At 26.6% G+C, this 23522-nt stretch overlaps 4 protein-coding genes across 11 annotated transcripts; 3 read left to right on the forward strand and 1 right to left on the reverse strand.

The window, feature by feature from the left end:
- Positions 1-23: 23 nt before the first annotated feature.
- LOC127291049 (methyltransferase-like protein 25B) lies at positions 24-5396 on the forward strand. Its single transcript, XM_051319956.1, has 11 exons — positions 24-166; positions 1367-1573; positions 2141-2493; positions 3118-3269; positions 3459-3574; positions 3668-3905; positions 3984-4132; positions 4188-4484; positions 4556-4709; positions 4787-4896; positions 5025-5396. The coding sequence occupies exons 4-11, from the start codon at positions 3159-3161 to the stop codon at positions 5293-5295; spliced, it is 1446 nt and encodes a 481-aa protein (XP_051175913.1). The 5' UTR covers positions 24-166; positions 1367-1573; positions 2141-2493; positions 3118-3158; the 3' UTR covers positions 5296-5396.
- Positions 5397-5582: 186 nt separating this feature from the next.
- LOC127291052 (small integral membrane protein 12) lies at positions 5583-6255 on the forward strand. The gene is made up of 2 exons (XM_051319962.1): positions 5583-5690; positions 5755-6255. The coding sequence occupies exon 2, from the start codon at positions 5758-5760 to the stop codon at positions 6016-6018; it is 261 nt and encodes an 86-aa protein (XP_051175919.1). The 5' UTR covers positions 5583-5690; positions 5755-5757; the 3' UTR covers positions 6019-6255.
- Positions 6256-6641: 386 nt separating this feature from the next.
- LOC127291045 (transient receptor potential cation channel trpm) lies at positions 6642-18032 on the forward strand. Of its 8 annotated transcripts, none has more exons than XM_051319948.1 (23): positions 6643-7231; positions 7415-7482; positions 7744-8057; positions 8427-8546; positions 9036-9118; positions 9458-9514; positions 10106-10292; positions 10370-10583; positions 10660-10819; positions 10906-11042; positions 11120-11276; positions 11468-11624; positions 11706-12014; positions 12092-12632; positions 12696-12907; positions 12983-13150; positions 13484-13552; positions 14032-14244; positions 14324-14672; positions 14759-14904; positions 14990-15580; positions 15652-16511; positions 16568-18032. In XM_051319948.1, exons 4-23 carry the CDS (start codon positions 8484-8486, stop codon positions 16827-16829), a joined length of 4935 nt encoding a protein of 1644 aa, XP_051175905.1. In that variant the 5' UTR covers positions 6643-7231; positions 7415-7482; positions 7744-8057; positions 8427-8483; the 3' UTR covers positions 16830-18032. The 8 variants fall into 8 exon arrangements, with proteins under 8 accessions (XP_051175907.1, XP_051175905.1, XP_051175904.1 ...); XM_051319947.1 differs by lacking the exon at positions 7415-7482 and having other exon boundaries at positions 7744-7932; positions 8029-8057; XM_051319946.1 differs by lacking the exon at positions 7415-7482.
- Positions 18033-18056: 24 nt separating this feature from the next.
- On the reverse strand, positions 18057-23145 carry LOC127291048 (catalase-like). Its single transcript, XM_051319955.1, has 8 exons — positions 22813-23145; positions 22574-22745; positions 22118-22259; positions 21840-21990; positions 21595-21774; positions 21307-21498; positions 20974-21210; positions 18057-20886 (listed from the first exon to the last, which is right to left on the reverse strand). Exons 1-8 carry the CDS (start codon positions 22876-22878, stop codon positions 20509-20511), a joined length of 1518 nt encoding a protein of 505 aa, XP_051175912.1. The 5' UTR covers positions 22879-23145; the 3' UTR covers positions 18057-20508.
- Between the last annotated feature and the right edge of the window lie 377 nt (positions 23146-23522).

A 23522-nucleotide genomic window follows, 5' to 3' on the forward strand; every position in this document is an offset into this window, starting at 1 on the left:
TCCTCTCTAATGTTTCAAGATGATGGAGGGGCACCTTTCTCTGCATTAATACACATACCAAAACCAATGCAATATTATATTGGTCTCTCCACACGAGTATATTAAAAGCGTAATGCCGTATAATGTGACTTGAAAAAAAAATTAAACGTGCGAAGACACCAGGAAGGTGAGCGTACACGACGACTTTCTTTAATCGTCTCTCGAACTCTTCTTTTAGCGCGCTTGGCATTTTCAGCGACCTCCACGGGCCAATGAAATTGAAATGATTCCTTCCGGTTCTTTCTAAACTATAATTATCTTTTTGTCTGTTAGACCGAAAATGTTGCAATAGAGAAATGCATAAATGTTTTTTTTTATTTCTTTTAATTGATTGATTCATTTCAAAAATAGTTTAAAAATTTCACCAAAAATTTTTTGAAAAAAAGAACATTTAAATTTTAAATATTGAACTAAATAGCGATTAAAACTTTAGTGCTGAATTTTTATTTCAACAAAAATAATTATTAGTGCAATGCAAAATTTAAAAATCCATTTTAATCATTTGTGGAGAAAATATATTTCTTTAAATTATTTTTCCACAATTTCTAATATTACTATATCTATTACTAAAACTTATATATATTTCTATTCTTGAAGATATTTTATATTTTTACGACAATTATATGAAGAAAATAGCAGTTGTAATTATTATAATATATGATAATTCTCTTATAAAAGCATATTTTCTGGTGTGCCATAATTCTTTGCAGAATTTACCGTAAAATTTTCTCCCTTTCTCCTTTTATGACTTATTTAATGTTTATGCGTGAAATTTTTATTCTTAAAGAATAATCGAAATAGATTCTCGTTGATAAGGAAACATAGTTTGAGATAAAAATTTTGCGTCAAACATTTCTTTTTTGGAAGAATAATTTGATAATTTTAATACAATATAATATGACTTTTTTTCTTTCAGGAAATTTGAGTAATTTCAATTTACATTTGAATGTTCTCAATAATATGAAATTATTCTTAAGGTGTTATGGTTATACTAAGTAGCTCATCAATAATTATATATGTAGGCACGTAATACCGTATATTCACCTAAATTCTAGTGCGTGACCAGTTTCCTTTATAAAGAGTGAAATTAAGTTGGTTCTTTATTTTTTTTGCGTTAAAATTAACCGGAAATGTCGGTTAGAATAAATAAATTCTAAAATTATATAAAATTTTATCAAATATCAAAATCAAATAATTGTTTCAAGGGTGTAAATTTTAGATAGTAAATTTTACTTTCGATTTATGAATTTGTTTGAATTATTGTTAATTTGATATAAATATTAATAATTGTATAAAAGCTAAATTATAAATGTTTCTCTGATCACAGAATTTGGGACAATATGAATTCCTTGAGGTCTTTAATTGGAAAGTAATGGAATTCGGTCGCTCTGAGATAAACGCCTCAATATTCATTAAGTTCCTGTCTTGAAGAAGATCTGGAGATGGGCATTTGGCGAACGTCCAGTTGAAGATTCAAGTCTTGTGTCCTACTTGAAGAACTTTCACTTATACGTTCTGGCGTAAGAGACCCCAGGTTCAGATTTTATAAATTTTCTGCAAATAGTTAAGACTTTCATTATAATAACTTGACATTTCATTTACAAGTATTATCTGATAACAAAGTTAAACTTTTTTTTTGCATTTATGGTTGTTTGTATAATTTTGTGCGAAAATTACAAAGTAAAAAAACAAGTTTACGAGGATGTTGCGCAGAAACTGAATGCGAAACGAGCAAAAACTACATTATGCACATTTTTTTCTAAAATCGTGTGAGCCACTTTTAAAAGTAAAAACAAATTCCATTCGAAATTAGAATTGCTTCATAAAAACCAAGTTTACGATAACCTAAAGTATTCTCTTACTTGTATATTTAATAAATTATTTTGTGTTTATCGAATCGAATTTTTAAGCTTTTTTTCTGATGATTCTATTTTTAAAGCTTCTTTTTACATAATGTGAAACTTTCACTTTTGTTATTTGTATTATCGCAAAACTTGTCAATTGTAAATTAAAATCAAGATTAGCTTCTCAAAAGTTGTGCATGAAATTGTCGTTTCCAAAGAATCAAGAGTTATTTAGAATTTTCATGTGTTTGTTGCAGAAACGAAAGGGAAAAACTCTCATAGTGAGTTGCGAATTAAATTGTTCCCTTGAGATGCGTATAATTGGAGCAGGCGATAACTTTGTTGGAATATTACATAGTATGTTTCTCTGCGGTTAGATATAAAAAAAAATAAATACTAGAAGTGCACCAATATATGGAAGATATTGCATTATATACATATATCTGAATAGCCTGATTCTCATGAAAGTCCAAAGCGTAACAGCAGATGCTTTGATACCAAAGATTGACGATACTTTTTCCATAAGGTGTAAATGTGTGTGGTTCGTTAAACCTGTATGAGCTAACGTAACTGTTCTGTTGAAGAGTGAAAGTGGTGTGTAAAGTGGAACGTAAGAATCGAACTAAGTATTTTTATTAATAACAATCTGAATCGACAGAATCGTTTATTTATCATAGATATATGTATATTTTTTTAATTGCCTCTTGCAAAAGGTTCAATTACACAGTATAAAAGCTGTAGCAATTAATTTTAAACTGAATAGCAATTTTTTTGCGAAACAAACAAATTTTTTTTACTGGCATTTTTTTCATATTTTAAAACTTTAGAAATAAATGTAAATTTAGTCTAAAATATACTGAAAGATATAAATTAAAAAAAACAATAAAATTGTTAAAGAAAGTTCACATTTTTAAATTATTAAATATTTAAATACATTTAAAAAGAATTAATATTAAAGAAGAATCTTACTAATTTTAATTAGCAAGTTTTTTTTCTTCGAATATGTAAGAAAAACAGGTTTTAATAATTTATCCAACTGTAAATTATGCATTTCTACAAATTTTAACATTATAATTTATAAATTAATTCAAATTTTAAAAGCTTGTGACTACTTTTGAATTCTTTTAATTAAAAATTTGTAATTAATTTAATTTTTAAAGCATTTCTCTATTATGTAATAATCATTAATAGATAGTTTTTGATTTATTACATTTAATATTATGTATTTTTTCAGATGTACTGAAAGTATAAGTACACACATACACATTTACAAAAATGTCTTCTGAACAGTGCAAATGTGATACTTGTATAAAAGTCCGACATAATATTGAAGAAATATTTCGTATACTTGATATTTACGGCTGGTTACTGGATTCCTATATAGTGGTTTGTTTATATTTTTTAAAAAAACATGATAAAATTGACATTTTCCCAATTTAACTTTCTATATTCTTTTAATACGAGGTTATGTTGATATTTTTATAGTTCAAAAATTTTATTATCTTTTCAAAATTATTATATATTATAAGAACTGAAATAAATTATTTTTAATAAACTTACATAATTATTTTCCAGGATTTTTTCTTAGACGATTTATGGAGCAAATTACCAGGAGAGTGGCAAAATATGTTGGATTCTGTGACACCGGAAGAATTAGGAAAATGGATTTCAGGTGATGATGATAAATCATGGTAAGATTAAAATATTTTAATATTATAATATACAGTGAAAGTAAAAATCAATGTTATATTTATAGTTATATATATTTGAATATTATTTTTCAGTAAACGAGTTTGGCCTTTGTCGTTGATTGCTCTGAGACAAGTTATTAAGAAGTTGGAAATTAATAGGAACCATAATGAAAGGGAAGTCATTAAATGTCATAGAAGAGAAAATAATCCAGCAATAAAGGAAATAGATTCTTTAAATTCAAGTTCAAATATAAACAATCATAAATTTAATAAGCTTTTTACGAAACACGTGAAAACGAAAAAACGTTACGAAATTGAAAGAATAACAAAGGTATTAATATATTAAAGTTAATGTTTTTTTAAATTATTTATTTTATTCTTATTTATTGTTGTTATTATATTTTTTTAGATATTAAATTACTGTACTTTAAAAACAAATTGTACTTGTGTTGTTGATATCGGTTCCGGAGTGGGACATCTTTCTCGAGCACTTGCATTTAAATATGGATTAAATGTTATTTCCATAGAGCAGGATTCAACTTTAACGGATCAAGCAATGTAAGTTGATATTATAATTATATTTTCAAATAACAATACTTGATTTTTTTTACAGAAAGTATGATAGAGAATTGTCAGTGTCTTTGGAAAAAAATAATTTTGCCATTAATGGAAAAATTGATCATGTTTCAATGGCTATTAATGCAAACAATTCTGGTGAACAGGTGATAAATGATTTAATAAAGAATTTTGCTAATGGATCAATTAAGAGATTAAAAACAGAAGAATTTGGGATAATTGGTTTACATCCTTGTGGAGATTTGGCAACTACACTTTTAAGATTATATTCATTATCTGAAAAGGCAAAATTTATTTGCGTTGTTGGGTGTTGTTACATGAAACTCACTCTTAGGTAAGAAAAATAAATGATAATGTTATGTTCATATATTATATTTCTAAATCTACATCTTTCTTCCATATTAGGAACGATGAAAATAATTTGAAAGGATATCCGATGAGTATACATGTTTCATCAATAGATTCTAACAAATTATCTTTCAATTCTCTCGAAGTGGCTTGTCATTCTGTTGAAAAACATTGTGAAAAACTAAAGAATGGAAATTATATGGATTTAATTGTAAGTTTATCATTTTTTATTCAAGTAAAGGTTTTAATTATAATAGTATTGTAAAATGTAATATTCAATTTTCACAGGTACATACATATAGAGCAGCCTTGGAATATGTTTTGGTTAAAAAAAGTCATAAACTTCGTCGTATACAAATAAAAAGCGTAAAAGTTAAGGAAGGCATGTCATTTGAACAGTTAAGTAACAATTATATTTTAAATATATTTTCTATTGCGGAAAAACTTATATGAATAGTATAAATTTTATTTAAAAAATTGCTTTTTTATACTGTAATATATGTATTTCTAAGTAATTTTTTTTTAGATATTGCAAACATGCAATAGAAAATTTGGAACCAGAAAGTCAACCAGAATTATCGAATTTTATACAACCAAAAATACGTGAATTTTTGGAAAAATCAAAAAGAGTATTAATTTTTAACTCACTTCGATTAATGCTGGCACCATTAGTTGAAACAAGTATTTTATTAGATAGATTTTTATTTCTTTCTGAAAAAGGTTTGGTTCCTTCATTAAAGGCTGAATTTGATTGTAAATTGTCACCAAGAAATTTTGTACTTATATCAACAAAGTAATTTAAATATCAACTAGAAATTCAACATAATTCACGTTATATTTTTTATAGAATATAATATTTATAAATATTATGTGAATTAAAGTGAGATATATATAAGAATTAACAATTATTTTTATTATTAATATCTTAAAATAAATCCTCTAAATTCGATAAACAATATAATAGTTATGTAATATTTTTCCGAAATGTCAAAATTAATTTTATTATTTTGTTTTTAAAAAAACAAAACCTATAGCATATTTAAATTTAAAAACAAAAAAAATTTAAAGGTGGCGCACTCTGTTGAACGTTATTTGTATTAAATAAAGATTAGTATAAAAAAACATTGCTTCCATGTTTTGCCGGTTTTGTGGCAATAATATAACATTTTTTAAATAAAAATTTATAACACTAGTAAGTATAATATATTTATTAAAATATATTTATTTGATAATTTATAATATTATATATTTTGTAGATAATGTTGCCATTAATAATAAGTGTTATGAAACGATATGCACCAATAATTACTCTTCCTTTTGCTGCAATTGTTGGATTTATTGGTTATAATTTAGAGGAAACATTTTCCAGTAAATATACACCTTCAACACCATCAATATCACAACAACGTTTAGAAAGAAGTTTAGAAACAATCACCACATCTTCAGAAAAAGAACGCAACGAAAAATCAAAAAAACATAATCCACTGGAAGTTAATTTATCACCTTCTTTGCAAAGTTAAATACTACGTTAGTTTCACAAGAATGACAAGAATTAAATCAAATACAATAAGGTATATTCACAAATATTGTAAATTACTTACAAATTTTCTTTGTTTATAATTTTACGGAGACATTTTTTGCAGAAAAAAAATGTAAGAATTTATGTATTATGTATAAATTCTTTCTATGTTTATGTACATAAAAATAATTCAATGATTTGACAAAATAATAAAAATTTACAATTATTTTATTTTAAATTGAAGTTTATTATTATTTGATTAGGTTATGCGGTATATACATATATGCGCGTCACTACCACGTCACCGATCAGCTGTTTATGCTTTTCACATTTTTTTCATTAAAAACTAGTTTTCTGCTATATATATTATATTATTAATATTTTAATTAGTAAAATATTTAATTTATAATATAATTAAAATGTATGATATAATGAAAATATCTTTAACAGTTAGCAGTAACTTTTTCTTATGAATATTTTTTTCTTTATTTTGAATTCAATGTATACTTTACCGCGCAAACTTTTAAAAATGGACGTCGTTTGTATCGAGCGTTCATTGGATGAGTTTTTTTTTACCTGCGCGTGGCGGGAACTTTAGTGGAGTTAACAGCTGATTGCCAAAACAAAGATGCATTTTAATTGGAGTTAACAGTTTTAAAAATAAGTCCCATAAATTCGTTAATTTTCTTTACACAAACAGTAAATTGGTTCAAAGACAATTATTTTCTTATTATTTTTCATAAAAAAAAAAAAAAAATAACATAGAAACTCCCATTTTGTTTTTAGGGGAGTTTGTGAACTCTCCCTTAAGAAAAAGAGATGGCGGTAAAGTTAAAGGGTTGAAAAGTCTATCTTGACTGATCTTGTCGCTTGGTTGTAAATTGTACGCACGCATCTTATTCAATGTATATTTATGTATTATATATACATATATACATACCTCGACAATGATAAGTGTTAGTTGTGTTAATTGTGCTACATAAGCAATACAGCTCATGAATTTGCGAATTTATTTGTTTTTAAAATAGAACGAAAAAAAAATGTGAATAATTCCAAGTTTGTATCGCCAAGAACACTCATAAAAAAAAACGAAAAATATTTCTTCCACATTTAGATTCAGTGATTATTGTAAATATTTTTTCTAAAAAATATGTTTTTCTCTTATGATATGTTTAATCGAAGACAACAAGAATTATTATCTCAAGCACCTGGAGGTACGTTACTCTAATTTTTTGTGGAAAAATGACTTGTCCAAAAGTATTCTATTTTTTTGAAAAAATGTATTTTTTGGAAATAACATCAGATGACTAAAAAATGCAAGGTCATATGTTTTTCCGTATACTTTTTTTATCATTTTGAAATTCATTTTTATTGTATAAGAACATTTTTTACATTAGATGAAGATTTACCAAGTATGAGGTTAACTATGTCATAACACGCATTCATTGACCAAAATCATATGTAGGTTAGTCAAAACTTTTTTTTTTATAAGAAAATATAATAGTCATTTATTTTACTTAACAATTGATTATTCAATAATTTAGGTACATTTTTAAACTGACAGTTATAACAATGAAATTTCGAGAAATTGTTACAAACAAAATAGATATGATTTTTCAAAATGATGTAAAATGTACTGTACACTTATAAAATTAATTTTATTTAGTTATAATTTTTAATTTAAGATATCGAAAAATTAAATTTGTATATTTATCATTGTTCACAGATAAATCCAAATACAACAGTCTGGTAAAAGCTAATGAATTTAAAAAAATCAAATTTGATTTATCATCCATATACGACATAGTGGATAAGAATCCATATTAAATAATTTCTAGTTAAATTCAAATGCAGTAAAAATACTTAAAAGTGGTGCAATTTTTGAAGGGTGATTACTTCTAATTCTTACAAAAATGTAATAGTTATATTATATATAAATAATTATATGTATATTTGTATAATACATATATTTAAATGAAATGTTAAGAATTGAATCTTCCTGAATGTACAGGCATGATTGAGAAGAAAATCATCCGAGCGGTATGTACTCACATGGAAAATTTTCCCAATGCATTACATTTAATGTAAACAAATAATTATTAGACGATTCAATCGTTTGATATAATCATATTTATTTTTTTTCATTTTAACAAAATTATCTCATTGTCAGCACATTTGTTTTATTTACATTAAGTTGTCATCAAATTAAAGTCCGCAGCCAAAACTAGCTGACCTTCACTTTCTTTGTTAATAATTTTGTCAAAACAATATTTTCAACAATATGTAAGTGATGATTGTCTACTTTTGCCATGCGTAATTTAAATTTTTATATTTTGTAAATTAAAAAATTCACTATTGAATTTATTTTGGAGAAAAAAGGTTTAGACTCCTTTGCAATTTTTTTTTTAGTTTATAAATTGGTTAAAATTAGGGTGAGCACATACTTATCTGTCAACGCACGTCAAGATGGCAATTGGAAGCATTATATGTGGAGCAAATACTCCAAAAGTGAAGCGAAAAAAAATTAAGGTATATTTTTTTAATCTATGTTTTTCGGCTATGTCTGAAAAACAAGACTAACAATAAATTAATAATATCTTCTTGAATTTGAAACAAGTTTTTCAAATTAAGTATGTGCTGAGTGACCCTTACTCGCAACTTTTTTTAAAATATAAATAAACATTTCTTTGATAGATAATTTGCTTAATTGAACTCAAACTATTTATTATTATTATTATTATCGTACTGGACTCATTTGTCATTGCTTATTATTTTGGATGCTTTTAATAATATGTAATAAACACTTTTTCTTTATTTAATTATTATTATGTACTTAACTAACAGAAGAATATAAATATTAAATAGGATCTCTATTTTTATTTATAAATTCATCTCATACATGCGAACATTTTTTCATTTTTTGTTGTTCTTATCACATGTAATTTAAAAGAATTACAAAATAAATATATTTTTTTCTTTTTACTATTTTTAAAAATACTAATACTTGTAATATTTCAGACAACAGAGCGCAGTTGGATCGAAGCAACTTTTCAAAAAAGGGAATGCACAAAATTTATACCAAGTGCAAAAGATGAGCACAGGTAAGTAAATCGTAAATTTATTTACGTCACTATTAATTTCTAGACATAAAATTACAAAAGAAATATATTTTTTTTTATCAACATCCTCTTTCTTAACTCTGCAATATAGAGCTTATATAACATTTTTTGCTTAAAATCACTTCACAACTATTTCGTAATAATCATTTCTCTACTTCATGACTTTCATTAAAAATTCCGTAATCAAATTTTGAAAATAAAAAAAATTTTAATTTACAAGTTTTTTTTTTATAATTTTATCCAATTGGCAAAGAGATGTCGATTCATTTATTCATTCATTTCTGTTTTGATTTACTTTTCTTTTCTTCATTACGTTTATAGGTTTGAAGAAGTACAGGGAGATAAGAATGCAGAATACGACGTGATCACCACTTCCAGGTGAAGTGAACAAATTTCATTTCAATCATAATTCGTGCTTTAATCATGACTTGCTTCTTTATGCAAAAAAAAACAGTAAACGCTCAATTTGTTATTATACTATAAATATATATTGGGTCATTTTATTTTTCCCAAAAAAATATTTTGAAGAAAAGTAAAATGTTGAAATAGTTATTAATAAAAATTGTTAAAAATAACTATGAGACGATTTTCGTTCTTTTATTTTTTTTTATCTCGTGAATCATCCATTATCTCATTCATTTTAAAAATTCAGCTTTTGAATAAATTTTATTAAAACTGTTATTATTTTTATTCTTATTATTATTGCTTTCAATCTTTTTAAATTTGAATCATCTACTGCACGCAATTACACTTGCATTCTTTTCATTATGGAAAGAATATAAAAAGTAATTTTAAAATACAATTTTTAAGATGACTTATTTACTAAACTTTCTTAATTACTCGACAAATTTTATTTTCAGTGCAGATTTAAAAGATGATAACTAAAATAAATAATTTTTTTAATAGTAAAACAATAAACAACTGTTTTTATTTTTGAATCATTTATAATTATATATAAATGATTTTCAGATGTTGTTGTGGACATTCTTATACTCATCATTGTGGAAATGGAGCGGATGTTCAAAGTTATTCAAACATCAATGAAAGCGAACAAGAAAGAGAGCAATGGTCACCGGGAAAGAATACACGTTCTTCAGCAACAGATGCATATGGAACTATTGAATTTCAAGGACTTCCTCATCCAACAAAAGCACAAGTATATTTTAAATGAATTAGTCTTTTGTTTTCTTATTAATTTAAATTAGATACCTAGAAATAAAATCTTTTTTTTAGTATGTTAGATTGGCACACGATACACGACCAGAGCCAATAGTTCAATTATTATGCCGTGAATGGAATTTAGGTTTACCTAAACTTTTAATCACTGTTCATGGTGGTCGATCGAATTTTGATCTTCAACCAACATTGAAAAAAGTTTTACGTAAAGGTCTTTTAAAGGCTGCTAAAACAACGGGTGCATGGATATTTACCGGAGGAACTAATACAGGTTTTTATTGTCATTTCTTTCTTTTTTTAATTATTAATTTTTTTAATGTATTTTTTAAATAATTGTCATATTTTAGGAGTTACCAGACAAGTCGGTGATGCTTTATTATTAGAACGAGCACAAAGACAAGGTCGTGTAGTGAGTATTGGAATTGCTCCTTGGGGTGTTTTGGAAAAGAGTCATGAGCTTGTTGGTCGTGGAAGGGAAATTCCTTATGATTCACTTTCTTCTCCTTGGTAAGTTATCGCATTTTTTATTAAAAATTGATACAAATAATTTTATGCGATTTTTAATTATTTTCCTCAATTAAAATAATATTCAGGTCTAAGTATGCAGTTTTGAATAATCGTCATTCTTATTTTCTACTTGTCGATAATGGAACTGGTGGAAGGTACGGAGCTGAAATTATATTAAGAAGAAAACTTGAAAAATATATATCTAATTTAAAACTTCAGCCTTGTAAGTAATTGCCTAATTTATTTTGTTTAATACTTTTTAATACTATAAAATTTGTAATATTCTCTTTTGGTTTAAAGATACACACAGCAGTATTCCTGTTGTTGCACTAGTAATAGAGGGAGGAACTAATACAATAAGATCAGTTTTGGAATATGTAACCGATGATCCACCTGTCCCTGTTGTTGTTTGCGATGGATCAGGTCGAGCAGCCGATCTCATTGCCTTCATGCATAAGTAAGATCTTCTTTATTTCAATCGTTGACAAAAAATTAATTTAATAATCTGTAAAAATTAATTGTTGTCTGAATAAATTGCTTAAATCAGAACTACACAAAAATTTTAAAATGGAACTTTAAGATTTTTTTTAGATATTTGTGCAATTTAATTAAAATGTTTTAAACAATAATAAAATTGTGATCTTATAGATATGCATCAGAAGAAGAAACCGAAGATGGTGAAGGTCCGCTGGAAAGTATGAGAGAACATTTACTGGAAACAATAAAACGAACATTTAAAGTTTCCGTAGAACAAGCAAATCAGCTTTATCTTGAATTACTACAGTGTGTTCGCAAAAAGCACTTGGTACGAAAATTTGCTGTATTTTTTGTACATACAATTTAAATTTTCTATTTAATTTTCTTTTTTTTTTTTTAATTTGATTAGATCACAGTGTTCAGGATATCACAGGATCGTTCTCAAGAATTGGATCAGACAATACTGACAGCTTTATTTAAATCAAAACAATTATCACCTGCCGAACAATTATCACTTTCGTTAATATGGAATAGGGTCGATATCGCTCGCAGTGAAATTTTCGTCTACGGACAAAAATGGCCACCCGGTGCACTAGAACAAGCAATGATGCAAGCTCTTCAACACGATAGAATCGATTTTGTGAAATTACTTTTAGAAAATGGTGTTTCAATGCGCAAATTTCTATCCATTCCACGTCTTGAGGAATTGTACAATACGGTATGTTTTTTAAAAATTATTATTACTAATTTTCTTTACAGAATTGATGAATATTTATTTATTCATTTTCCTAACAGAAAGAAGGTCCTTCGAATACTTTGGGTTATATTCTTCGTGACGTGAGACCTCACATACCACGAGGTTATATGTATACACTTCATGATATTGGTCTTGTAATAAATAAACTAATGGGTGGTGCTTATCGTGCTCAATATACAAGAAAGGAATTTCGAATACTTTATACAAGAGTAATGAAACGATCTGGAGGATATCAACAACATGCTCATCGTAATAGTTGTGCATTAACAAGTCGATCTTTTTCTAGCTCTGGAGGAAAATCAGGTGGCTTAACAATGAGTCTGTTGGCTGAAACATTACCAGCAACTCAAGATACTGCACTATTTGATTATCCTTTTAATGAATTACTTATTTGGGCTGTACTTACAAAACGACAGCAAATGGCATTACTTATGTGGCAACATGGTGAAGAAGCATTAGCAAAGGCTTTAGTCGCATTAAAATTGTACAAAGCAATGGCACATGAAGCTGCTGAAGATGATTTGGAAACTGAAGTCTATGATGAACTTCGTGGATATGGAAAAGAATTTGAAAACATAGGTATGAAAATAAAAAAAAATATTTATTAATTTAGTTTATTTTCTATTTTCTATTTTATTACAGCTGTGGAATTATTAGATTTTTCCTATCGACAAGATGATGATCAAACACAGCAGCTTTTAACATCAGAATTGAAAAATTGGTCAGGTCAAACGTGTCTTTCTTTAGCGGTGACGGCAAATCATAGAGCTTTATTAGCGCATCCTTGTAGTCAAATTATATTAGCTGATCTATGGATGGGTGGACTTCGTACTCGTAAAAATACAAATTTGAAGGTTTATATTTTTTTTCATTAATTAATGTTTTTTCATATTCAGTTATTTACTTTCTTTTTACTTTTATGTCGACAGGTTGTTTTGGGTTTAATGTGTCCTGTTTACATAACTCGATTAGAATTTAAAAGTCGGGAAGAATTGCAATTGATGCCACAAACGGAAGAGGAACATCTCATTGCCCTTGAAGATGAAAACGAAGACAGTGAATCTGAACATGGAGCGCCAGTTGGACCAGATGTTGAGGTACTTTTTTAAAATAAAATTATTTTACCCATAAAAGAGGAGCTTATTAAAATTATAGATTTTAATACTAATATTTCAAACTTGAGACTAATAATCTAATAAAATAAAAATTACTCGCACTTTTTTTTTAACTAATATAAAGCCTAAAGGAAGAAAAACAATTCTCGAATGTTCTCAAAAAAGCAGTTTACTGTTTTCAAAATTGTCATTAATGAAGGTACATTTTCAGAGGGTACAACATTGATTTTATTTTTGAATTTGATTAAATTTATTTTATGTGGATAATATGATGTAAAAGAAAAACGAGAACATGTGAATTGATTATTTTTTTAGAAACGCCCACGCAGAAGCCTGAGTATTCGCTACAAAACCACTGCCCCCAATGGTCTGCAGGGCGTAAAGGTATACTAAATAATCCCTCGTCTGAAAAAAAACAAATGTTCGTCACGTCCTTCTTTTATTGCACATTTTTTTTTTAATGTCTCATTGTCTTCCCTGTACTAATTTCTTTCTTGTACAATGTAGGTATCAATGTTATTTGAACATCAACATAGTTTACAAAAGGTCATGTTGTTTCAATTATCATCCAAAATTTTATTAATGTGTATAAATCTCTTTCAGATATTTTTTTAATACTTTTTCTGAACTTTGAATTTTTTAAATTTTTGATTTTTTTAAATGTAAAAAAAGATATATATTTTGATTTACGTTTTTTCTTTAGAAAATTATTTAACTTACATATACTGTAAAAAGAATTTTGATTTATGTTTTATTTACCAGAATATTTTTATTTTTTGTCTCTGTGTTTCTATGTTAAACATTTTTCTTCACAAACTCTCATAATTATAAATATTGATTGTAATTATTTTCTTTTTTTAAAGGCTTTAATTAGTCACGAGCACAACACAAATGTCATAAAAGAGACAATTGTTCAGGAAAATGGCAAAGTATTAACAGATACTGACGATGGAAATCATCGATCTTATGGAATTCTATCAGAATATTATGACAATAAAAACAGTAGACCTCTTCGGTTAAGGAAAAAACTTTATGAATTTTATACTGCACCAATAACAAAATTTTGGGGAAATGCTGTAAGTTTCTTTGTTATTAATTATTTTTTTTTACAAGGGAAAAGTTTACAAATTCTTTCCTTTTTATATTTTATAACAGATTGCTTATGTGATATTTCTCGTTCTATTTTCTTATACAATTCTCGTAAGAATGAGTGATCAACCTTCTTGGCCTGAATATTTTTCCATCTTTTATATTATTACAATGGGCTGTGAAAAAATACGTGAAATTGCCACTTCAGAGCCAGTGGCACTTTCACATAAATTTAGCGTTTGGGCCTGGAATATGTGGAATCCATGTGATGCAGCTGCAATTATGTTTTTCATGATTGGTCTTGTTCTTCGCATGAGAAAATCAACCTTCGATAATGGACGAGTTATATATTGTGTTGATTGCATGTATTGGTACTTAAGGATGTTGAATATTTTGGGCGTTAACAAATATCTTGGTAAATAACTAAAAGAAAGTAAAATAATTATAAGGAGAACAAAAATTATTATAAAAATAATTATTAATAAAAATTGTATATTATAGGTCCATTGGTGACAATGATGGGTAAAATGATTAAGAATATGATATATTTCGTTGTTCTTTTACTTGTCGTATTGATGAGTTTTGGAGTAACAAGACAAGCAATACTTAAACCAAATACAGAACCAACGTGGCGAATTGTTCGCGATGTATGTTACAATTTTTTATATCATAAAATTGGTTTTCAATATTATAAAATTTTTTTTATAAAAAAAATTAATATTTTTCTTCTAGGTTTTTATGCAACCATATTTTATGCTTTACGGTGAAGTTTATGCTGATCAAATCGATCCCGAGTGTGGAGCAGATCCAGGAATGCCTGATTGTCTTCCAGGTCGATGGATAACTCCATTTGTAATGGCAATTTATCTTTTAGTGGCAAATATATTACTTATTAATTTGCTGATTGCTGTGTTTAATAATATATTTATTGAAGTAAATGGCATCTCTCATCAAGTTTGGATGTTTCAACGATTTACTGTTGTTATGGAATATGAGCAAAAACCTGTTTTACCACCACCTTTAATTGCCGTTTCTCATGTTTATTTATTGGTAAAATATATAATACGCTATATCACGCATGGTGAAAAAGTTTCCGGCGAATCGTGTGACAATGGATTAAAACTCTTTCTTGAGGCTGATGACAAGGAACGTTTATATGATTTCGAAGAGGATTGTGTTGAAGGATATTTTCGTGAACAAGAACTCAAATTGCAAATGTCAACAGAGGAACGTGTAAAAATAACGAATGAACGCGTGGAAAATATGCAGCAAAAAATGGAAGATATTGAAAAGAAAGAAAATAGTCAGAACACTTCACTTCAGGTTTGTTTTCTTTTTCTTTTTTTTTAAATTATTTTAAAATATTAAAACTTTAACGATTTGAAAAATTTTAGGCTGTGGAATTTCGTATTAGAAAACTTGAGGAACTAAATGAACAGACTTTGGCACACCTTGGGGTTATTCATCGATTCATGGCAACTCATATGTCAGATGATGGTCTTCAAGCTCTTGATGTTGAATTCCGTTCACGTAGAGTCTCGGAGCGTTCGGAAGCATATTCGGAAGTTGATTCTCATTCACATTTTCCCAGTATTGCATTAAGAAGAAAGAAACTTTTAAGATCATTAACTGACGCAGCATTTATACAAATACCACCGATTGATGATGAAGTTTCGAAACAATCAGAAGTTGATATCTCACGTGAAAATCTTAGTAGAAATGATTCGTCAGTTAGTGGTGAACATCAAGTTGTTCAAGATGATTCAAAAGGGGTAACAAGTCAAGAGGAAAGCGATGAAAATAAAGTGTCCGGTGACGATAAATTAAAGAGTATTCACGAGGAAAAAGCTAGTAGTGAAGTACCTGTTATTTGTGAATCGAGACAAAATTCAGGTGAGAAAACAAGTCGACAAAATAGTAGAACACGTTCAGAATCAGAGGATATGGTGTATTTGGCACCGCCAGGAACACAAAGAGTAACATGGGCTGAACCAAGACATTCTGTAATTCAATCACCAAATCCGCGATCACTTTTACTTGCAATGCGCACAGAATACACAAGTATTACCGATGAACTTGAAAGTTATTGTGGATTATTAAGTCCCCCAAGATCGCCACCAATTTCACCTCCACCTGGACGTGGAAGATCTATATCAGGAATGTCCAATCCGGAAATTGCTTGGCAAATTGAAAATGAACATTTAAGAGACGCTGAAGATTGTGATTATCAACAAATGAAGGATTTGATTCAAAGGTAAATTTCGAATTTTCAATTTATATTTATAAATTACATTTGAAAATTATTTCTAGGCGATACATGGAAGGTGACGACGATGAATGTGGTCAGGATGATATTGTTTCCACGCCATTTTTCATTGCAAGTGAACATCGTCAATTGCGAAGGGCATCGGCAATAGATGAAGATTCAAGAAGACCACCACCACCAACAATAAGTGTTACAAGAGAAATTGAGCAAACATTATCGAGACCGCCGGCGATTCGAGACAGTAGTGAGGAACCTGATCCAAATGAAACTGAAGAACCAGCTCCAGCTTCTGAAACAATGTGCTGACTTTATTCCTCTTTTGTTCTCATCGCATTCAACATTAAGGGAAGTATTTTTTAATAAATCTTAAGATGCAAAAGTTAACACAGCGAAAATGATTAGTCTCAAGACGAAAAGAAATAATATGATTATCGATTTTAGTTATGCATGATTTTTTAGTTCCTAAAAAAATTCTCTCAACGAATAAAATTAATTTCAATATAGGCCAAGGAAATACATCGAATTTTTAAAATTAAATTTGTATGTGTACCTTTACTTATAAATATTATAATTACACAATTCATTTTCTGAATTGTTTAATTTCCAATATAGTACTATTTCCGAAATAATAAAATAATACAAATTATTAATATGAAGATCTGTCATAAAATTTGACAGTGAAAATACAATAAGGAGTGCAAATTATGTATGTATGATCGTTTCTTTAAAAAGAATGTTACTGCTTTTAGGTTTTTTTTTATTCATTTTTTTCTCAAAAGCTCAAAAACCGTAACACGTAATTTAAATTGAGGGATTAGAAATCGACTTCTACAAAACAAAAAAAGTTTTGCAGTTTTCACTTCATATTATTCCATCATAATAATGTAAGTTCTACTTTTCTAAATAGTTCTAAACAAGTCTTTCACTAATGGCTTACAAATTACGCGATAATAGAGAAAAAGAATAATTAAAAACTCTAATATCTATATCGGTGTTCATCAAATCTATTTGAGAAAGAAATTGAAGCATTTATTGATGCAATCGGAACTAGTTTTTATCTACCAAAAAAAAACATGTTTCGAAGAATGAACATTTTAATAGGACCACATCGAGTATAAACCATATCATCGAGGTTTGACTTATATAAAAAAATCTGCCGAATCTGTGTCAGTACAATTTCTTAATGGAAACATTTTAAATCCAAAAACTATATGTTATAAAATTCTTAAATTGGCTTATAAAAATAAGATCAATAGAATCTATTTACTAATATTATTCAATTTGGAAATCTAAAATCAAATTATCTAAATGTGATTCCTATATCAAGATCTCAAGATTTCTAAATGAATCCTTCTCCACTAAAAAAAAAAACAAACCAATGTTTGAAAATTATCTAAAAATTCATAACTCTATCAGAAAAAATATTTTTCTGAAATTGAAAATAAGTTAAAACTCTTTTTTAATTTTTTTGTTCAACTGGGACAAATTTTTGACAAATATCTTTACATCACTTTTTAAAATGCATATTTTCTAAAAAACTTGTTTAATTGAATACAATTTTTCACTGTACTCTAAATGGAAACTACAGTCAATTTCTGTAGATTCTTTGAACTGCATTATAATTCTAAATTTTACCATATAACTGACAAATAAGTCGTTTATATACATATTCGAAACGGAACTGAATAAATGCCATTTTTAGTCATCTATAATAATCTTCGTATAAAAACTAATAGTTAAAAATATTTCTAATGATCTCTATATATTCGTTCTTTTTCTAAACGAAATATATATAATATGTTAATACAAATTTTAAACTGTGGAAAATTATATAAAAGATTTTATTTCTTTTTTTTTAATTACCACTATTGAGGCTCTTTTTATTTTAATTAAATCACTATAGTGATTGGATAGAATTGTTTCTTATTAATTATATATACATATATTAGGATAAATAATAATTGCTTACGAATGTATTTATATTTAAAGATCTATTATTAAACTGAAAAAAATTGAGCCACCTACGCACAATCAAGAAGAAACCGAAAAACAATTTTTCCCATTTCTGCGAATATATAAAATAATATAAATTTAGTAGAACTTGTGTGACTATCATAGTAAACCAAAAACTTGATGTTACTATACCTTGGGTTTAACTAGATTTATATGAAATTTAAATTGCATTTATAAAATTCGCATTGCACAATTTTTGACTTTATAGAAAACTAATAAATGCTTTTTGCGCATTTGACTGACAATATATACACTATTAAAAATTGCAAACAAAAATAAAAAGCAATAGATATTAAAGCAACTTATCTTTAAAAATTGACTTTGTATACGTTAATTAATTGTTTTTTCAAATGTGTAGTTCATATACCTATAAATATTTTATTGAAAATTTGATTTTAGAATTAAACATTTCTTTTCAGTACTTTTGAAATTTTAATTACAAGTATCAAACTGTTGATAGTTTGGTTTTGATTAATTTTTAACGCAAATTAAATTGAACAAACTAAAAATATAAAAACTTGAAATTTCTTTCACAGATTAATTCAAAATAAATTAATGTTGCATTCGAATTTTTCTATTTTTGTCAAAATTAAAAATGCGCTTCAAAAGTTGGCTCAAATTTCTTGTAAAAAAAAATAGTGCATGAAATTAGAAAAAATTATGTAAATGGAACTCAAATAAATAATTTTAGCGTTAAGAGATATATAAATGTAACTAAAAAAAAGTCAAAAGAAAGAAATCAAATTTTACTCATAGATATATTTAGAAACAATATTTATTTTTGTGAAAAAAATATGTATATTGAATTAAGAAAGTAAACAAATAATTGTAAATAATCTTCGTTCATTTTTTTAACTTTTAAGCCATGATGCTAATAATTGAAATTTATTTGTGTAAACCTGATTTTATTTCTTTTAAAATTTTTTTATGAGTCCAGCGTCATCCATTTAAATAATTGCGAAATTAAAAATATAGAAAAAATATTTTTTTAATTATGGATTTTATTCATTTCATTGATATGTATTTCATGAAGAAATTTAATGAATAAAATTGCTTTTTAAATATATATATATATATATAATATGTATAGATGAAAATTGGATATAGATCAAGATGAGAAAACTGATAGAGATAGATCTCGAAATTATAAGAGCAATCCGGAAGGTCAAACACCAAGTCCTTTTAAATTTCGAAAATCTTTTAAGTGAGAAAGCGATTTATAATTTCGCGATTCCCAAATATATTAAGGGCATATTATTCTTATCTATTTTTACAATAACTTACTTGATAAACGTTAATGAGATTTCCTTCATTTATTCCTCTAATTATTCTCTTTTCAATATGAAAGAAAGAAGATCTATCTCTATTTAAATATTCTTTTTGCCGATAGTTTTTATCCATATTGGATAGAAAAAAATTGTAATTAACTAAATGCAAACAAATACAATATGTAATCGCTAATTATTTTTGAAAAGAAAACGCATGTAAAATTTTCTTTCATATGCTTCCTATTGAATTAATTCATTCAGTATCTGTAAAGAATATTCAAAAAAATAATAAAATTAAATTACGATCCAAAGTAGATAAACGAAAAAAATTACTTTCTTTCTAATCCGCGTAAAGATTTATATTTTTAATTATTTTGTTATGATAAATGAGGTAATTAAATTATTTACACAAAAAAAACAATTTATTCAAATAATTTAATTACACTCGTAAGTTCTTAAAAAAAATTAAAATCTAATAGTTGAAAACCAAATATTATTGATTAATGCATAACCAAATTGTACCAAATGCTGTACCAAAAACACAAAAGTTTGTTCAAATTAAAAAGTAATAAAACTATTAACTACTTTGTTTTTTTTTTAATCATGTATAATAATTATTATTATATTTAAATACTATATAGAACAATATCTGTATTTTTTATACTAAATACTATAAAATAATAATTACTGTAAAGAATGAAAGCTTATAAAATAGACGTTACTACATTTTGCAGACCCTGAAGTAATCTTCTTCCAAGATCTTCATCAACTTGACTAAAATTTGAAATTGCTCGTTCAATAATAAATGGTGATGCTCTTTTTAAACTGTCAACTAAATTGTTAACAGTTCGTGTTCTTTCATTAGGTTTTAATACATCTCTCCAAAATGTAGTGACTTGACTAAAATTATCTTCATCTACAGGTGTAAATCGATCAACTACTCCATAAATAGGAAACGATGGATCTTTTACACTAGGATTTTCAACAGGTCCTTTGAAGCTATTTGGAAAATAATTTGGTGCTCCTCCTTGATGAGAAATTGTCATAAATCCATCTCTTTGATAATTTATTGTTGATAATACCTTTTTTTCGAAATCATATAGGTACACCAAAATTAAAGGAAATTTTCATAATTTTTAATTAACATTTATAATAATTATAATATTTACCTTGTATGGACAATTGACAGGAAGTTGAAGATGATTAGGACCAAGACGATGTCTTTGAGTATCACCGTAGGCGAACAATCGACCCTGAAGCATTTTATCTGCACTTGGTGCTATTCCAGGTACTATGTGCGCCACATTAAATGCTATTTGTTCTACATCAGCAAAATAATTTTCCGGATTTTTATCCAACACTATTTTTCCAACTGGCATCAAGGGGAATTCTTTTTGAGGCCAAATCTACATAAATTGGTAATTTAATAAATTAATGTATATATAAATTAATATAGATGTGCAAAGAAATAAAAAAAATAAATAAAAAGGGTTACAAATTACCTTTGTGACATCAAAGATATTCCATCTGAAAACTTTAGCCTCTTCTTGAGTCATTACTTGTATATATAGCGTCCAACTTGGAATATCTTTTCTTGCAATTGCATTATACAAATCTCGAATTGAATAATCAGGATCAGTGCCACTTAATTGAGTTGCTCTGTCCACTGGAAGATTTCTAATTCCCTGGTCAGTCTATTTTGCAAAATAAATTCTTTTAAATTATATCATTCTATTCTAATAGAAGAAAATTTTAAACATCACTTGATCTTTATAAAATGTTACTTTTACCCTATAGTGAAATTTGCAGTAAACAAATTCATTTTTTTCATTAATAAGCTTAAACGTATGTGATCCATAACCATGCATATGACGATAACCATCAGGAATTCCTCGATCACTAAAAAGGAACATTACTTGATGTGTTGATTCGGGACGAAGTGATAAAAAATCCCAAAACATATCACCATCCTAAATACAAATCAAATCAATTTTCTAATTTAAAACAAAAAATTAGAGAAAAAAAGTGTAAATACCCTTAAATGAGTGACGGGATTTCTTTTTTGTGTATGAATGAAACTGGGAAAAAGTAATGGATCCTTAATAAAAAATATAGGCGTATTATTGCCAACAAGATCCCAAATACCCTCCTCAGTGTAAAATTTTATAGCAAATCCTCGAGGATCTCTGTAAATTAATACTTATAATTATCATAGAATATCAAGTTTACATAATTATAATAAAATAAAAAAAACAAATATTTGCATTAAATGCAATACTAATTTACAAGGAAGTAGAAAGGAATGTTTTATACCTAACAGTGTCTGCTGAACCACTTTCTCCACCGACTTGAGAAAATCTTACGGCAATTGGCGTTCTTTTTAGAATGTGGGAAAAAAGTTTTGCTTTTGTATATCTTGTTATATCATGAGTAACTTCAAAATAACCAAATGCTCCTAAAATTGAAAAGGAAATACTTTTAAAATATACAATACTTATTTTGACAATATATAATTGAAAGAGGCTTAAAGATAAAAAAAAATATGTCAAGTAATAGGAAATGATATGTAAATTTAAAGCAGTATGAATAAAAAATAGATAACTTTATTTAAATTTGTCATTATTAATTCTAACATAAAATTTTCAAAAAAATTGTGAATAAAATATTATTTAAATACTTACTGGATTTTTTTTAATTTACTTATAATAAATTTTATTTATTTTTTTTTTTTTTTGAGAGATAATTTTATTTATTATTGCTAATAATTACCTGCTCCTTTGGCGTGAACAACACGTTCAGGTATTCTTTCTCTATCAAAATGTGACATTTCATCCAATAAAACTGCATCTTGTAAAAGTGTTGGTCCATATTTGCCTGCAGTTAAGGAATCATTTTTATTTGCAATTGGTTGTCCATTTCCAGTTAATAGAAGAGGTGTTACCTTTAAAGGAAAATTAATTATTTATCTATTATTTTATATATTTTTTTTACTCAAATTTTTAACATACCTTAACAGTATTTTTATAAATATTAAGCTGCTCAGCGGCAGGTTCCCTTTCTCTTTTTAGTTCCATTTTTGTTTATTATTACTAAAAGCTGATAAGATCCACAACGCTTTTAAAGTTGTTTGCTTGCTTTCTTGTCAATGCAGAATAACACTTTAGTCGCAGAAAGCAAAGACTTTTATAGGTTTTGTAACGTAATAATTTTCAGGAGAAGGGAAATACTTTCCTTCGTATTGTATACATATTTTTTTCAATTATGATTTTAATTTTTTTTTTAATATTCAATATTTCTCTTAAATGCATTTATATTGATATGTAATTTATTTTTCAAAATGAAATATAAACAATTCCTTGTTTTTTCAGTCAAAAAATGTGTAAAAATAAATATAAAAATAAAAATATTTACCTGGAAAGATAACAAAAAACTTTTCGGGTAAAATTATTTTTTTGTTGATAATATAAAAATCTAATAAAAATTAATTATTATTGTTTGCAATATTAATTACTTATTTTTAAACTGTAAACTCGTTTCAAATAGATTTATTAGTTTTGTATGTCTCATTAGTATGTAGATAAGATAATTATAAACTTTAACTTTTCAGTTTTTTTCGTTTAATTTAAAATATATATGAACAAAAAAATTATTTTATTTCTTTTAATGCACTGAATATTTTTAAATTCAAAAACGAAAATGATTTATTATTAGTTACTGA

This window comes from Leptopilina boulardi, unplaced genomic scaffold (genome assembly GCF_019393585.1).
Source record: "Leptopilina boulardi isolate dan_hultmark-lab unplaced genomic scaffold, ZJU_Lbou_2.1 LbouV2_123, whole genome shotgun sequence".
Lineage (NCBI taxonomy): Eukaryota > Metazoa > Arthropoda > Insecta > Hymenoptera > Figitidae > Leptopilina > Leptopilina boulardi.

Bases quoted from the DNA above. Each gene is read 5' to 3' on its own strand.
- LOC127291049 (XM_051319956.1), top strand. From the start codon at position 3,159: ATGTCTTCTGAACAGTGCAAATGTGATACTTGTATAAAAGTCCGACAT. The intron at 3,575-3,667 runs GTAAGATTAAAA...ATTATTTTTCAG, and splicing joins GGTGATGATGATAAATCATG to TAAACGAGTTTGGCCTTTGT. The intron at 4,897-5,024 runs GTTAAGTAACAA...ATTTTTTTTTAG, and splicing joins GAAGGCATGTCATTTGAACA to ATATTGCAAACATGCAATAG.
- LOC127291052 (XM_051319962.1), top strand. From the start codon at position 5,758: ATGTTGCCATTAATAATAAGTGTTATGAAACGATATGCACCAATAATT.
- LOC127291045 (XM_051319948.1), top strand. From the start codon at position 8,484: ATGGCAATTGGAAGCATTATATGTGGAGCAAATACTCCAAAAGTGAAG. The intron at 12,015-12,091 runs GTATGTTTTTTA...TTTTCCTAACAG, and splicing joins TTGAGGAATTGTACAATACG to AAAGAAGGTCCTTCGAATAC. The intron at 13,151-13,483 runs GTACTTTTTTAA...TTATTTTTTTAG, and splicing joins CAGTTGGACCAGATGTTGAG to AAACGCCCACGCAGAAGCCT.
- LOC127291048 (XM_051319955.1), bottom strand. From the start codon at position 22,878: ATGGAACTAAAAAGAGAAAGGGAACCTGCCGCTGAGCAGCTTAATATT. The intron at 22,260-22,573 runs GTAATTATTAGC...TTTCAATTTTAG, and splicing joins TGTTCACGCCAAAGGAGCAG to GAGCATTTGGTTATTTTGAA. The intron at 21,211-21,306 runs GTAATTTGTAAC...CAATTTATGTAG, and splicing joins ATATCTTTGATGTCACAAAG to ATTTGGCCTCAAAAAGAATT.